This window comes from Branchiostoma belcheri, unplaced genomic scaffold (assembly GCF_001625305.1).
Source record: "Branchiostoma belcheri isolate BF01 breed outbred unplaced genomic scaffold, Haploidv18h27 scaffold134, whole genome shotgun sequence".
In the NCBI taxonomy this organism is placed as follows: domain Eukaryota; kingdom Metazoa; phylum Chordata; class Leptocardii; order Amphioxiformes; family Branchiostomatidae; genus Branchiostoma; species Branchiostoma belcheri.
The window spans coordinates 17626-33071 of NW_017802758.1; the positions used below are offsets into that span (position 1 = coordinate 17626).

At 41.0% G+C, this 15446-nt stretch overlaps 1 protein-coding gene across 1 annotated transcript in view; it reads right to left on the minus strand.

Moving 5' to 3' along the window:
* Nucleotides 1-9622, minus strand: part of LOC109464192 (carbohydrate sulfotransferase 11-like) — a gene marked incomplete at its 3' end in the record, with an annotated part of 11438 nt that extends 1816 nt beyond the window's left edge. Inside the window, exons 1-3 of the mRNA XM_019761127.1 lie at nucleotides 9485-9622; nucleotides 8421-8509; nucleotides 7624-7949 (exon numbers count right to left, since the gene is read on the minus strand). Coding sequence (XP_019616686.1) covers nucleotides 7624-7949; nucleotides 8421-8509; nucleotides 9485-9488 — 419 coding nt within the window. The remainder of the gene's footprint in view (nucleotides 1-7623; nucleotides 7950-8420; nucleotides 8510-9484) is intronic.
* Between the last annotated feature and the right edge of the window lie 5824 nt (nucleotides 9623-15446).

Genomic DNA, 15446 nt, shown 5'->3' on the forward strand with positions numbered 1-15446 from the left:
ACCCTACCTAGACGGGGTGTGGGAGGTTGCCCGCGCCAACTTATAATTAGCAAAAATTAGTGAGATAAGTTAATATTTTATATTGTTGCTATTGCAATTGCTCTCTGAGAGTGATTTTGCGATATTCTGAAATTTTAGTTTAAACAATTAACATTTCAGGCCTCAATGTTACGTTAAAAAATGCTTTCTGATATCTTCTCTTTTTTAATCCAATTTTTGTCAATAATAGTGCATAGTTTATGCTCAATTGATGACGTCATTTGTAATAGTGGGGTCGTGTGGCGCAGTCGGAAGCGCGTTCGGCTCACACCCGAGAGGTCGTGGGTTCGAACCCTGCCCATGTCACCGATCTTGTGCCCTTGGGAAAGGCACTTTACCCGACTCTCCTCACTTCACTCAGGTGTAAATGAGTACCTAGCTTCGGCTAGGGACGTCCCTCGGATAGGACGTTAAATGGAGGTCCCGTGTTTGGGAGAGCCACACCCCACGCACGTTAAAGAACCCACCGCACAAAGAGTAGGGGAGCTTCCCGGTGTGAGTGGTTCAAGCCTTACAGTCTGGTCTCGGGGTTGACATCTTTGAAGAGGTGATAGTCACCTGTTATGTCAATCCTTCCACAAATGTGGTAAATCGTCATAAAAAAAATAAAATAAAATAATATATATAGCGTCACTGAATGCCATCCAGTAAATTTCTGGCGGCGACCGACATAAATAATTTATCAAGGCCCATGGAGCCGGTTCTTTCACTTGTAGAGTAGCGAACTACCACTGATCCGGTGGCACAAGATGTGCGAAAACACGTACTTCACAACCATTTTTCGACAATATAAAGCGCTTATACATTACAAAGAGAGTTTTCGTATGACTGCCATTACTTTAGGTTACAACATGTGTACTGAGAACGGGTATCTTCATCATTCTGCTGGCTGTTTGTAGAGGAACGGCGCAATAAAACAGTTTTCTATACCATCACGACTTAGCAGATAACACGCAATGAAGCCCACTTTTTACGCAGATTGTAGCACTACGTAATGTTAGACAAACTAACAGTGGATGATTTCAGGAATTCACAGGAAGCACAATGACATATAATGTGACGCATATACATTATATAGCACAAAATGAAGAGTAACAGAAGTGTAGTCGTGTTTGGCCGGGTATGGCAAGTTATATAAGGTACATGTATCGGTTTAATCTTTAACGGATAGGTTGATTGCAAGATGAATAGGTTCCAACTACTTTTGTAGTTTACTTATGTATAGTGCCCGCGCCAACTTTGATGTCGGATTTATTTTGTTTTATTTTCTGTCATCTTTATACAGGGTGGCCCATTCAGTGACTGCACTTGTTTTGCAAAACAAAACAAATCAGTTACATAAAAACAGTAAAATAGGGATACAATAAGAAAAACTACACACAAGACCTACCTACCATCCACAATTCATGACCCTAGGACATCCAGATCACGAGATATCAAAACCGGAAGTTCAGCGGCAGCACAATAAGAAGGTGCTAGGGGGCCCAAAATCTAATCATTTCAAGGTCTCATCAAGACCTGCTCAACTATCAAATATGAAGTTAATCTATTAAAGTCTCAATCGTGTTTACAGACAGACACACAGACAGACACACACATACACGAACGCCTCTGAAAACATAACCTTCTTGGCGAAGGTAATTATAATGACAATAATAATAAAGAAAAAACAGTAACTAACTGATAACTTTAATACATAATGATAACGTCCGTAGGGCCATTAAAATTAATGACTTTTCCTAAAATATTATTGGCAGAAATTTCATAGCAGTGAAATTTAATAAAACGTTTTCGTGTTGCCATGGCAACGGGTTTCTAAAAGGCATTTTTTGCCAACATCAATAGTTTTGGCTTGAAGATTGAGATTTCTTATGTTAATGTACATATGCAATAATAACATTTTATATGATTTTATGTAATTTCTATTAATGATAATGCATAATTTATGCTTATTTGATGACGCAATTGGCCAAAATCCAAAACGGTTGACCATATCTTTAGATCACTAGTAGGTAAATTTCGGCGATTTTCCTTAAATTTTTATCCCTACTTCGATTTTTTTTACGTAAAAGGTTAATTTGTCTTAATCTTAAGTCTATTCTCATTGTATTTTCTTTGCAAGGAATATGAAAAATGCATGAAATATGCATGCAGTGAATTTCTGCATGGAGTGAAGTTACTGGCTTTGCTATAGTTGAGATACGCTTAAGTAGACCTTACCCTATTCAGTAGATTCAGACATCCAGTAGATTTCTAGCGGGGACCAATCATAGGGCTGCTGACAGGTAACCGACTAGCGGCTATTAGCACCTTGTTTCATGTAAATGCCATGAACTCTACCAGAGCGCGTAATTTTTTTCTTCAATTCTTGTAAATTACTTCCACAATTAGTTTGTAAAATCATATCTTAGTAAAATCTACTTTGATGAACGAATCGAAACGGGACTGTAGACATGAAGTTTTACACATTCAAATGGTGCTGCACTTGCGCTAATGGAGCGATCACTACGGGAAGGAACAGATCCTAGCGAAGCCGAGACTTTTGAAGCAAACCCAACCCATCGAAGACGGGCCGCCAAACACAAAAATGGAGGGATGTGACAGACAACAAGCCAACAAAGACAACATCACCAGACTAACAAACTTGTAGAACACCACATCAACTTCAAGCGCTAACGTTGTAAGAACTGTCGAACCTCAAACTACTGTGTGTTTGTTTGCGTCAGCGGAAAGGCTGCCGAAGCAACCACTACGTATACATGCAAAACTGCGGCGAAAAAGTAACATGTGATCGTCCCAAATCTAGACGCAAGTAGTGAGCTACAAAATTAATAGAACCTATGCATCTTGCTTGTTGCTGTCAACTTTGCATGGAATATGAAAAATGCATGAAATATGCATGCAGTGAATTTCTGCATGGCGTGAAGTTACTGGCTTTGCTAATTCGTCATGGTATTGAAAACTGTTTCATTGTGCCGTTCTTCTACAAACAGCCAGCAGAATTATGAAGATACCCGTTCTCAATACACAAGCTGCAAACTTGTAAAGTAATGACAATCCTACGAAAATTCTCTTTGTAATGCTTTATATCGACGAACAATGGTTGTGAAGTACGTGTTTTCACACATCTTGTGCCACCGGATCAGTGGTAATTGGCTACTCTACAAGTGAAAGAACCGGGTCCGTGGGCCTTAAGAAATTATTCATAAATCGGTCGCCGCTAGAAATTTACTAGATGGCATTCAGTGACGAGCCCCCCTCCCCCTTAAACCCCCCCCCCTTAAAAACCACCCTAGATAGGTTTAAGTGGGTTTAGATATGTAATTTTATTCAAAGGGTCTACATGCTATATATATCTGTATCGGTATACCCGGTATAACGGCCCTTCGTCGTAGCACACCAGCTTCGCAGGCACGCGGCGCGGAGGCAGCTAGCTATATCACACCGAACGACTTGTTACCTTTAATCGTTGCATATTTAATTGTAGGAGTGATGTTGCCCCAACTGTGCTTTGTGGCAACGAGCTCCGTTCCACGATTACTCTTCGAAAATACGACTTTTTGAAAAACTCAATGTTGAACTCCGATATTTAAAGGTATCATGCTTCTTGTTCTTTTCTGGGCTGGTATTAGCTATAGATACTTAGTGGTTGGTATGTCCAGTTTTGAGTCATTTTGTACATTATGCATAGTCTTGACTATCGCTCCGCTTCCTGTGCCGTCTACGTTCCCTAGAACGCCGCGAACGAGTCGAGCGTGCTCTGCGCGGCCGATCTTCCTCACTGCTACTGTTACTGCCACATGGCAATGTGGAGCTGGAGCGGTGGTTTCCTCCTCTCTCAGCGATCTTGCCCCGTGCACGAGACGTTGGCTCCAGTAAACCATCCAGCACTTGATCTACTTCTCTCACCAACTTCTTCGACGCCCGCAGATCCCTCACAGTATACTGCTCCGATTCTTTCTTTGATGTCGCCGGCGACTCCTGACCGCTCGTGAACGCGGACTTCAGGCGTGGAACTTCTGGTGGCTCACTGTAAGCCCTCGGGGGTCGAGCCTGGTTCCCGTCCACCCGTCCCGGAGACAGGTCTGCTGTCTTGACCGGTACAGAACGTTGCCGGGGCGTCAGGACCTCTTCTGACTCATCCGATGTGCTCTCGGACCATACCCGCCGCGCAATCTCGTCCACCTTGCTCTCCTTCCTGAGAAGTCGAACCGTGTCCTTCAGGAGGGAAAAGAACGCGTCCGAGTCTGACGCTCCCTCCACTCTTTTCTATATATAGTGGCATTTCCCTGGACCACACAAGCCCGGATGTCCCTTCACAGGCAGACGACATACCAAACACCTCCTAGATTGACGATGGCGCCGAGATTCCTTCTCCATACCGATGACTCAAAATTCAAACGGAGCGAGCCGAAAACATGCAGTCTCCCCCCACAAAACAAAACCAAACGAGATAGTTCGGCAGTCACGTGGGGGAGCGGTCACGTGGTTTTTGGGCCGATTGAAATATTTTGTTATGAAGTAAGTTTAAACTGTAATTTCCAACTAATTTCCAACACAACAAAAATTGGACTCACCCAAATTTTCGACTGTACAACTCCAGTCTTTTTCAAGGAATGAGCAATCCACCGCTTCCGTGACGTCACGCAGATAACACACGTGACTCCGTGAGCAGTGCATCATAGGTTGCAGAAAGTCTGTGGCGCCCCCCGTCTCTGTTGAGGGATGGCTGTAAAACCCTGATGTAGATGGCCTCTTTAATCCCTCGTGCAAAAAATTCCGGTTCTGTGTCCAAGATTTTTACTTTGTCCAGTGAGACTGAATGTCCAGGGGATTCTATATGTATATGTTGTGAAACCTCAGAGGTAGTTGAGCTAGGTCGTTTGTGTTCTAGGAACCTAGCCTTGAGCGATCTTTCAGTCTCTCCGATATAGGTTTCCTTACATGGGCCCTTGGAATTCTGTCCTTGACACTGTATGTGGTACACCACCCCACATTTGCTTTCTTTTGGTGTTTTGTCCTTTGGTGAAACCAGTATGTTCCGGAGGGTTTTGGTTGGTTTAAAACAGGTCTTAATCCCGTATGTAGCAAAGATCCTTCTGAGCCCTTCACTCAGGCCTTTTCTGTAGGGCAGGACAACTAGGCCTCTATTCGGGCTCTTGTTCTTACTCTGGTACTGGTTACCGACTGTGGGTTTTGGACTATTGGCCTTATCTATAGCCCAAGTGGGGTACCCACACTTTCTTAGTGCCTGTGAAATGTGAGCTTTCTCCTCTTCTAAGTCTTGGGAGTCAGTAATAATTGTTTCCGCCCTGTGGAACAGGGTGCGGATAACCCCGAGTTTATGTTCCAGGGGGTGAGTGATTGAGCCAATACTACTCACTATTGGTCTCAGTGGAATACCAGTTTTGTGTATTTTTGGAAGACCATAAAATTTAGGAGGAACCTCAATAGTTGGGTATAGTTGTCTGTAAGAAATTCTGTTTAGCCCACCTTCTTTCTCCAAGCGTTGGAGCACAGTCACTAGCTGTTTCTTGTATTTCGATGTAGGATCTCTTTTCCCCAATCTCTGGTACGTATTACTACCCCCCAGTAATTCTGTACACTTCTGTTGGTAGTCTACTTTATTCAAAACAACAGTAAGGCGTCCTTTATCCGCCGGTTGTTTTGAATAAAGTAGACTACCAACAGAAACCCATGCGCCAAGTTTCTGGCAGATACTCTGTCCCCTCTAGTTGGGAACACTGTACATCACATTAAAAACTCACAACTGTTTGTAGAAAAGATAAAACATGAGCGGGTAGAGGAAGACGAGGAACTACGTTCATACGACGTGACAGCTCTGTTTACCTCAGTGCCAGTAGATAAAGCAGCCGATGTAATCTTACAAAGACTAAAGGAATACAGCACTTTACCACAACGTTCCAAACTTTCCCCTGAACAGTTAGTGGACTTGTTGAAGGTGTGTCTGAACTGTACTTACTTTGTGTATGATGGCATTTTCTACAAACAAATCCATGGAGCTGCCATTGGGTCACCTGTGTCCCCCATGGTGTGTAATCTTTATTTAGAACATCTAGAACAACGTGCCATTAAATCTGCCCCACACCCCCCTGTGTGGTGGTACAGATACGTTGATGACACTTTCACCAAGCTCAAGAAGGCGTACGCACAAGAGTTCACAGAACATCTAAATGACCTTGACCCTGACATAAAGTTCACATTTGAAGAGGAAGAGGAAGAGAATAGGTCACTAGCCTTTTTGGACACGCTAACAACAGTGAAAGAGGACGGGTCCCTGCAGGTTAAGATATACCGCAAACCCACACATACTGACCAATATTTAAACTTCCATTCTAATCACCCCCTGGAACATAAACTCGGGGTTATCCGCACCCTGTTCCACAGGGCGGAAACAATTATTACTGACTCCCAAGACTTAGAAGAGGAGAAAGCTCACATTTCACAGGCACTAAGAAAGTGTGGGTACCCCACTTGGGCTCTAGATAAGGCCAATAGTCCAAAACCCACAGTCGGTAACCAGTACCAGAGTAAGAACAAGAGCCCAAATAGAGGCCTAGTTGTCCTGCCCTACAGAAAAGACCTGAGTGAAGGGCTCAGAAGGATCTTTGCTACATACGGGATTAAGACCTGTTTTAAACCAACCAAAACCCTCCGGAACATACTGGTTTCACCAAAGGACAAAACACCAAAAGAAAGCAAATGTGGGGTGGTGTACCACATACAGTGTCAAGGACAGAATTCCAAGGGCCCATGTAAGGAAACCTATATCGGAGAGACCGAAAGATCGCTCAAGGCTAGGTTCCTAGAACACAAACGACCTAGCTCAACTACCTCTGAGGTTTCACAACATATACATATAGAATCCCCTGGACATTCAGTCTCACTGGACAAAGTAAAAATCTTGGACACAGAACCGGAATTTTTTGCACGAGGGATTAAAGAGGCCATCAACATCAGGGCTTTACAGCCATCCCTCAACAGAGACGGGGGGCGCCACAGACTTTCTGCAACCTATGATCCACTGCTCACGGAGTCACATGTGTTATCTGCGTGACGTCACGGAAGCGGTGGATTGCTCATTATTTGAAAAAGACTGGAGTTGTACAGTCGAAAATTTGGGTGAGTCCAATTTTTGTTGTGTTGGAAATTACAGTTTAAACTTACTTCATAATGACTTCTACCAACACTGATGAACTTTCAAGAATAGAAATATTTTGTTGTAAATTACGAAAAATTTCCATGCGGACAATTTTTTCCACATTTTTTTCCACGAGCAACTACTGTAGATTTCTTTTCAATTCCGTTAACTAGCACCCCTTTCACTCCTTTGTGCAAAATCTTGATGCTTGGTTCTGTACCATGTTTGTATGTGTCTTTCTTGTAATAAATGTTGAAATTAAACAGTGAAAATGACGTAGTGCGCTTTACACTATATATAACATACTAAGTACGTCGTTGACCGTACTTCCATGAGACTTAAGTGAAATTGGAATCAACACTATTCGTCTGGTGCTACTTTAATTAGATACCTAAATTACATTGAAAAAAAGTAAACTTCACCTTTCAAACGGGTCACGAACAACGATGATCTTCCTGTAGGTCGCAAGACGCAGACTTAACTCTTCCTCACTGTAGTGCTTCATTTTTTTATGCCCTCGTCCGTGGATCCAACCACTCTTGTGCGCGTTAGGAGCGATATAATCAGCTTCCTTTCCTTCGAAATCGGCAGTACCAACACTAATCAACCTTTCGGTTTTATTGTACTCTAGATTGTAAAATAACAATTTCATTGTTTTGCACCCAGCCTTAGGAATATAGCAGTAGATTGTTTTAATGTTATCATAAAACAATAGGTGGCCCTGAACACTGACTCTCCTTGGGTCACCCTGAAAAAGGAGGAAAAAAGACGCAATGATTATATTATAACTCCTGCGACTCTTTTTGTTCCACTAGAATACTCTTTTTTAAAAGTGATAAGTACCAGACGATTTAGTGGTGGAATGGCATTTGACCTGTGATTTAACAAGGTTAAATTTTTTTGTTAGTAATTTTTAGGTTGTTTATGCTTTATTCCATTAAATAGCATTATCTTATTATATATATACCAAACAGAACATAATAGGCTACTTAGTATGCACGTAGATAGTTTCATCAGCAATGGTTAACTATTACGCTCAACAATAATAGCCAGGGGCTATTAGCCTACCAAATACCCCGGTATTTCTCCTGCTACCTTTCTTCGAGCAAATTGTTCTACCGAAGTATCACCTTGCAGGAGGATACTTTAAACCAACACGCTTGGATCTCGTTATCTTCTAGTTCTTGTGGAAAGAAATTTGTCCACCATCGTTACGTACCGTTGAGATATTTTTCTTACAGTATTCCTTAAGCGTGGCCAGTCTGCGGGACTGTTCCTCCTCAGCTTCCGCTAAGTTACCCCAGTCGTCTCAAGAAAAAAAAGGAAAGATCCATGCCATGTAAGATTTTTGAAAGGATACAATAGTATGTTACACAAATTTACCCTCGTAGTCTCATATTCAAAGATCAAATTAAGATATTTTAACATTAAGATAAGAAGAGAGTAAGCTAGGGTTTCCTTATTAGTTTACACCGCGTACCGTAGAAGGAAATAAGTGCATATAGACAAAACTCATATTTCCTCAAGCCTTTATTTTTAGCCATTCTACTAACTCCGTACATAAGCATGTATTTCTTAAAATCATTCCGCGAAGTCAGAAATTGTTGCAAAGTGTTCTAGTTTTCGTCATCGAGAATGACAGTCTACATGTACAACCAACTCTAATAATGGTGCAAGGACCTTTCAATGCACGAAAAGTGGGATTTACCACAAAGGTAAATGTGATGTTACGCCGAGTTAAAGGTCACATTCCTACTGTAAAATTACAATACGAAAATTGCAATGTAACCCAACACCAGTAACCATGGTGCCAGCCGTCTGGTTCCAGGTCATTGACCTTTTTGGTTTGGAGCAGAAGAGGAAAAAGAGGAAACTAAGCGAAAACAATAGTTTTCCTGTGGTAAAGATAGTAATAATAATAATCGGGGCTTTTACTAAACAATACTACTTCTAGCTCACCTGCCACAAGTCATTTGTATGGGGAAATGTTTTTCACATTTTTTCACATCTCGGCCCCCTCTCAATGGTCATGTACTTACTGTACAGATATGCCTATTGATCGTTGGGAAGCTTTTCCGGGGCTTTTAGCCCTAGTCTTTATGGAAGCCCCGAAAAAGAGCTTAGCCGGGGTTAAAAGAGCTTGTCGCTGGCCAATGGGAACTTACTGTACTGGGGTGGAAGTGGGGTCTTTTAGTAGTATATGCTGTTACAGGAAGACTGCATGGTTTGTCTTTAGCTCAGAGTTGGATACACATTTACCCAAAATTGATACATTTGACATACCCATGGTGAATTTGGTAAATCCACTTTTTCCGCAGTGTTCAGATCACACGTTGAACATGAAAAGGTCATTTTAAAGACATTTAATAACGCAGTATTGATAAGCTATGCACACGAAAAATCATTTGGTTACAAGACGCAATTTTGGGCTAACCGTAAAACTAAAATAAAAAAAATAAACAAAAATAAACAAAAATAAACCAAATAGTATCGAAGGAAAAATTTCGTTAAAATAACGTAAAATTCATCGTCTTCACATACATTCAATGGTAATTTTTTGCGCAAAATGGGTGAATTTTTTTATTTCGTTAGGAAAGTCGATAATTTTCAGGATTTCAGAGCGCCAGATTTTGACAAATTATCGTTCAAATGTGGCTACACATATTACACAAGATCACTGATCTTTATATATTTCTACAAATAGGAATAAGATGAAAAATAGTGTTTTGGGGATAGTTTTTGTCGACAAATGGGTAAAAAAATATATTTTTTCTTTATTTCGCACTTAATTACCCATAATTCAAAATCGAGCGCATCTTTTTTTAAATCCCTAAAACAGGATTTTCGGGAAAGCCGTTACAGTAATTTTGAACCGTCAATGAGGTATTTTAGACTCTCCATGGTCCTAGGTTTAAACGAGTTTTGCAGACATCTCATCTTGCCCGAACGCGGGGAGTGTGATATTCGTTCTAGCGTAAATAGTCATTACAACATTCAAAGTCACCCATGAATACGACAGTAGTTTCGCTACATGTTTCATGTACACAACAAAATGAAGAGCGTACATGTACTGTCCAGGAAACTGTTTATATTTATGATATTGTGATTTTGTTATGTTAGGAGGTACTCGTGTACAAAGGTTCTGAATATATACCCGGTTGTACTGTAAATGAAGGCAGGTGACCCTAAATCGAACGACGTTCGGTTCAAATTACGTCAGATCGAAAACCATTCGGGATCTGAAGCAGGTAAGGGCATTGCGGTCCGGATTTGACCACCGTGGATATCCACACATTGTTAAAAAGACCACAATGACACCGTTTTTTAAGGCCGGCGGTTTAACAGGTCCCGGTGGAATCATATTGGGTTGAAGTTTTACAGCATTTAAGAAAACAACTAAACCCCTACAAGGAAATACATGCTTAAGCGATGACGATGACGGCATAAAAGTAAAAAAAAAACAAAAAAAAACCACTTACCCTTTTCAAAATGCAATGCACTAGATACCGTTTCCTTAAATGACAGATCTACTCCATTGTAACTGATGTACATACAGGCGGCTCCGATGCTCAGAATCAAAATGGACAGAAATAGGAACTTGGGAGATGGCCGAAAAGAATTCATATTTACCATACCGAGACATATACTTTTTTTTACAATTAGGTTGATTTAATGGTTGGCAGACTCTACGATTCACCACGGCACAGTTTATGCTTTCAAAGGAGATTCTGTGAGGTACGTTTTGTATTGTTCGAAACCTCCAACTGTCATTCCCGTTGGATACCTGCAATTTAAAAGAATCATTGCACCGTAAAGTAATTTATGCCAAAAGTGATATCTAAAGGTAATAATGGAAGGAATAATAGTAGAATTAGTAATAGTAGTAGTAGTAGTAATAGTAGTAGTAGTAGTAGTAGTAGCAGTAGTAGTAGCAGTAGTAATACTAGTAGTAGTAAAAGTACATCAATCAGTTCTAAGTTGGGCTCTTTACGGAATGACCCGTTCCTGGTCCGGGAGAGGCAGGGTCTTCTGTCGTCAAAAGATGTTGAAAATATGTTAAAAATCTTTTTTTGCAGACTAGAGTTCAACAGAACTGGTTGGAGGAACCTGACGGAGGGGAGCAAGGGGCCAGTACCTGGCCTGGGCACTTAGGCAGGTAGGCAGAGTTCCACGACTTCATACCTTTACCAAATGATGTTAACCCTTCATTTATTATAATTACATTGTGTACTGTTGAAGAGATTCATTTGTCACGTATAGATACAGTTCCTAGTGAATTCTTTCATCAGTGACAACTTTGGAAGGATAAGGATACTAACCTCCAAATTTTCGATAGCTATCAGTCCGTCTTGTTCACGGAGTGGCCTTATCTCGCGAGAGCGCGAGACTAGGCCCGAGACTTGCATCGGTCTGTCAGACCCAAGGACCCTCTAGCACCTGGTGAGAAGTGCTGTGTGATCTACAATATCAAGTGTGAAGAGTGCGGGGAGGTTTACGTTGGTGAAACTGAGCGGTCACTGGGGGAAAGGACTTCTGAACACCAAAAGTCATTACATCAGAAAGATTGCAAATCTGCGTTAAGTCAACACCAACTCCAGGCTGGTCACAACATCACTACCAGGCCCATCTCTGACATTATTGAAATCATAGACCAAGAGTCTCGTAACCCACATAGGAAGATTAAGGAAGCGGTGCACATACAGTTGGAAGGTGCCAAGCTAAACCGGACAGAAGGTTGGGAGCTCCCCAAGACTTACTTACCCTTACTTCGGAGGGAGGCGGCGGGGGGTGGGACCCGACAGACCGATGCAAGTCTCGGGCCTAGTCTCGCGCTCTCGCGAGATTAGGCCACTCCGTGAACAAGATGGACTGATAGCCATCGAAAATTTGGAGGTTAGTATCCTTATCCTTCCAAAGTTGTCACTGATGAAAGAATTCACTAGGAACTACATTGTGTACTATATTGACAATGTAAATATAGTACACGGTGCAATCATAGTAAATTCATGACGCCTAGGTCAGATTTCATAGCCTGTTAACGTTAGGCCGCAACACCTGGTATGTAATAGTATGTTAACCTGACATGTAAATATAGTACACAATGTAATTATAGTAAACGCATGACGACTAGGCCAGATCTCATAGCTTGTTAACGTTAGACCGCAACATCTGTTATGCAATAGTATGTTTATCTAAAGTGTAACTGACATTATTTACTGTTACCTGTACATCCCAATTGTTGCCTTCGACAAAAGGCAATGAAATCGTTTTTGCACTGTTTTGCAGATAATGCACGATATAGTTTGATGGCATGGTCCGTGGTTCACGATTTTTGGCAGGCAGGTTGTCTTAGTGATGGGCATTGTGATGGTCAGAGATGGGCCTTGTGGAGGGGTTCTTACGTGACTGGAACTGACCTTTTGTGTTTGCGTTTTTTGTTGTTCGTCAGATAACTCGGGAATCCTTAAGTGGCTGTCTATGATTTTCAGTGGGCAAGTCGCCGTTGAGAATACGGAGGTCAAGTTCTGATATGGGCCTCGTGGGGGGGTTCCCATGTCATTGAATTTGACCTTTTGTGTTGGTCGTTATTGTTGTTAGCGGGATAATTCGTGAATCTGCAAATGGATGTTCACGATTTTTGCTGAGCAAGTTACCGTTGACAATAGGAAGATCAAGTTCAGAAAAGGGCGTCGTGGGAGGTCCGTACGTTACTGTAGTAACACTGGTCACTTTAAATTTGGAAAAGACACCAGCAACCCCAACTATAAAATTCCAGGCAGTTAGCATTATGGAATTGTTACATTTTCTAATGAATTATGCAAATTAAGTGTTAATTTACATAATCAATATCTTCTCTCGTTCTCAATTGCATGTCACAAGCTTGAATAGTCCTATAATGTAATGCAGCTGATATATAGTATTCCTCCGTTAATTATGCAAATTACATCCGGATTTGCATAATTGACGCATAATTATACCAAGCATCACGTAAGCTACCTACATACCAAAAATCACGACGATCCTTCCACCGGTTCTTGAGTTATCCTCTTTTGAATATTTTCAAACAGATAGCCCTGCAGTTCCTGAGCAATCCGTTAGGGGGCCCAAACTCACGCCTCTTCTTCCCCAGCAAAAGAGCTACCTACCATCCAAATTTCGTCTTCCCAGCATGTGTAGATCATGAGATATCAAAACCGGAAGTTCAGCTGCAGTACCATAACAAGCCGCTAGGGGGTCCAAAATCTAATCATATCCAGGTCTCATCAAGACCTACCCACCTACCAAATATCAAGATCATCCATTTTAGCTTTCTCAAGTTATGATGTTGACAGACGATAGGCTATTACATACTCATCTGGGGACCTGGAACCCCCAAGCCATCCGCTTCTGGATGCCGGTATGGAGATCACAAGTCAATAACAGGTCAAACCATGAAAAATGTCACACTTTATGGTCACATTTTAAAAATATACATTCTTCTGTCCTTCTTACCAGAAAACTGGGCCTTTCTGAGCAAAATTTGCCAAAGAAAAAAGATTAACTAAAAAAGAAGTACCGAAATAAATCATGTACACACTGCTAGTTCTGCGCATGACGATTTGCTGGTCCCTCTCCCTACAGTAGCAGAACACGTTTTTCGCCCCATGGGAATTTCTATAGTTAAGGACCCCAAGATGACTCACTTCGACGCGGTAAAAATTATAGTAGGGTGCACTTTACAAATACGAAAATCAAATATGTTTGAGAAGAAGGCACAAACTACAAAATATCTAGAAACCAAAAAATCCTGTCGGCGCATCTGCTCGTAACGTACACTTTCGAAATCGCCCTCTACGGACGTGACCTGAACTGGCGACTCACCCGGAAAGCCAGTTGCGTAATACGGCGCATTTAAACACGAACTGCAAAACCTTCACAATTCAAATCAAGTCTGTCTGACGTCTGTCTGACTCCTAAGGGAGATTGGAATCCCTATCTCCCCTAGAAGAATCTGGAATCCTCCTAGGGGAGATAGGGATTCGAATCTCCCCTAGGGGAGACTGGAATTCAAGTTTTTTTCCCCAAAACTGGGATCTGAATATCTGAATTCCAAGCTCTCCGAGGAGGATTCCAGATTCTCCTAGGGGGGATAGGGATTCCAATTTGGCTAGGACAAGTGGGAATTCTTACAAGACTATCTCCAATTAAAAAAAAGAAATTCTGATTCCATCAAAATGCTTGGGAAAATAGACTTAGTTCACACCTAAACTTTCAATCAATTTCAGCATAGGTAAGTTAATATGTAAATCAGGCAGATATTTGCATCAGGCCATTGTGAGATACTGACTCAAAAACGAGTTTTTCCAGTTTCTTAGTGACTTGGTATATAAGGGATTGTTCCCCCTACCAAGAATTAAAATCTGAATAAAATCATGGTCTGTAAGAATATTGTTGTTTCCTTTATTTTGCCAATTTATTTTCACATCATTTTGCCAATTGGAAATGGATTTGGGTCTAAGTTAGGAAAGATTGCAATTATGGAATTAGAACTGTAAATTATGCCAGGACAAATATTGATTCCAATCTAGTAATTCACCTACAATTATATTAATAGGCTTGCCTATGCTGGAATTGATTGAAAGTATAGGTGTGAAATGATTCAATCTATGAGTTCTAGTATATCTACTACTGAATTGGGATCTGAATATCAGGATTCCAATCTCTCCTAGGAGGATTCCAGATTCCCCTAGGAGGATTCCAATCTCCCCTGTGACATATATATATATGTTTTATACAGCCTAATAAATCAAATCAAATCAAATCAAATCAACCCTTCCGGTTGACAAATTATATAATCTTAATCATTGGTTTCGTAAAAAGGAGCCTCAATATCAGTTGATCATATTCTCAACCCAATGACAGCCTTATCGTAACAAAAAGGCTTTTCTAGCACTCCTTCACAAATATTGCAAATGCGATCATGATTTGAATAAATTACGATTATTCATGTTCACCTTCACTTAACTTTCAAATGTGGCAAGTATGACATTCCCAGCAGTTACAACTATTGAATTATAACAATTTTCCATTTATTATGCACATTAGGTCTTAATTTACATAATCTATATCCTCAGATGCTTTCTCGTTCTCAATCATATGTCACATGTGTTTCATAGTCCTATTATCGAACGAGGCAAATTTGTAGAATTTCCTCATCAATTATGCAAATCAGCTTTAGATTTGCATACTTGTCATTAAATTACGT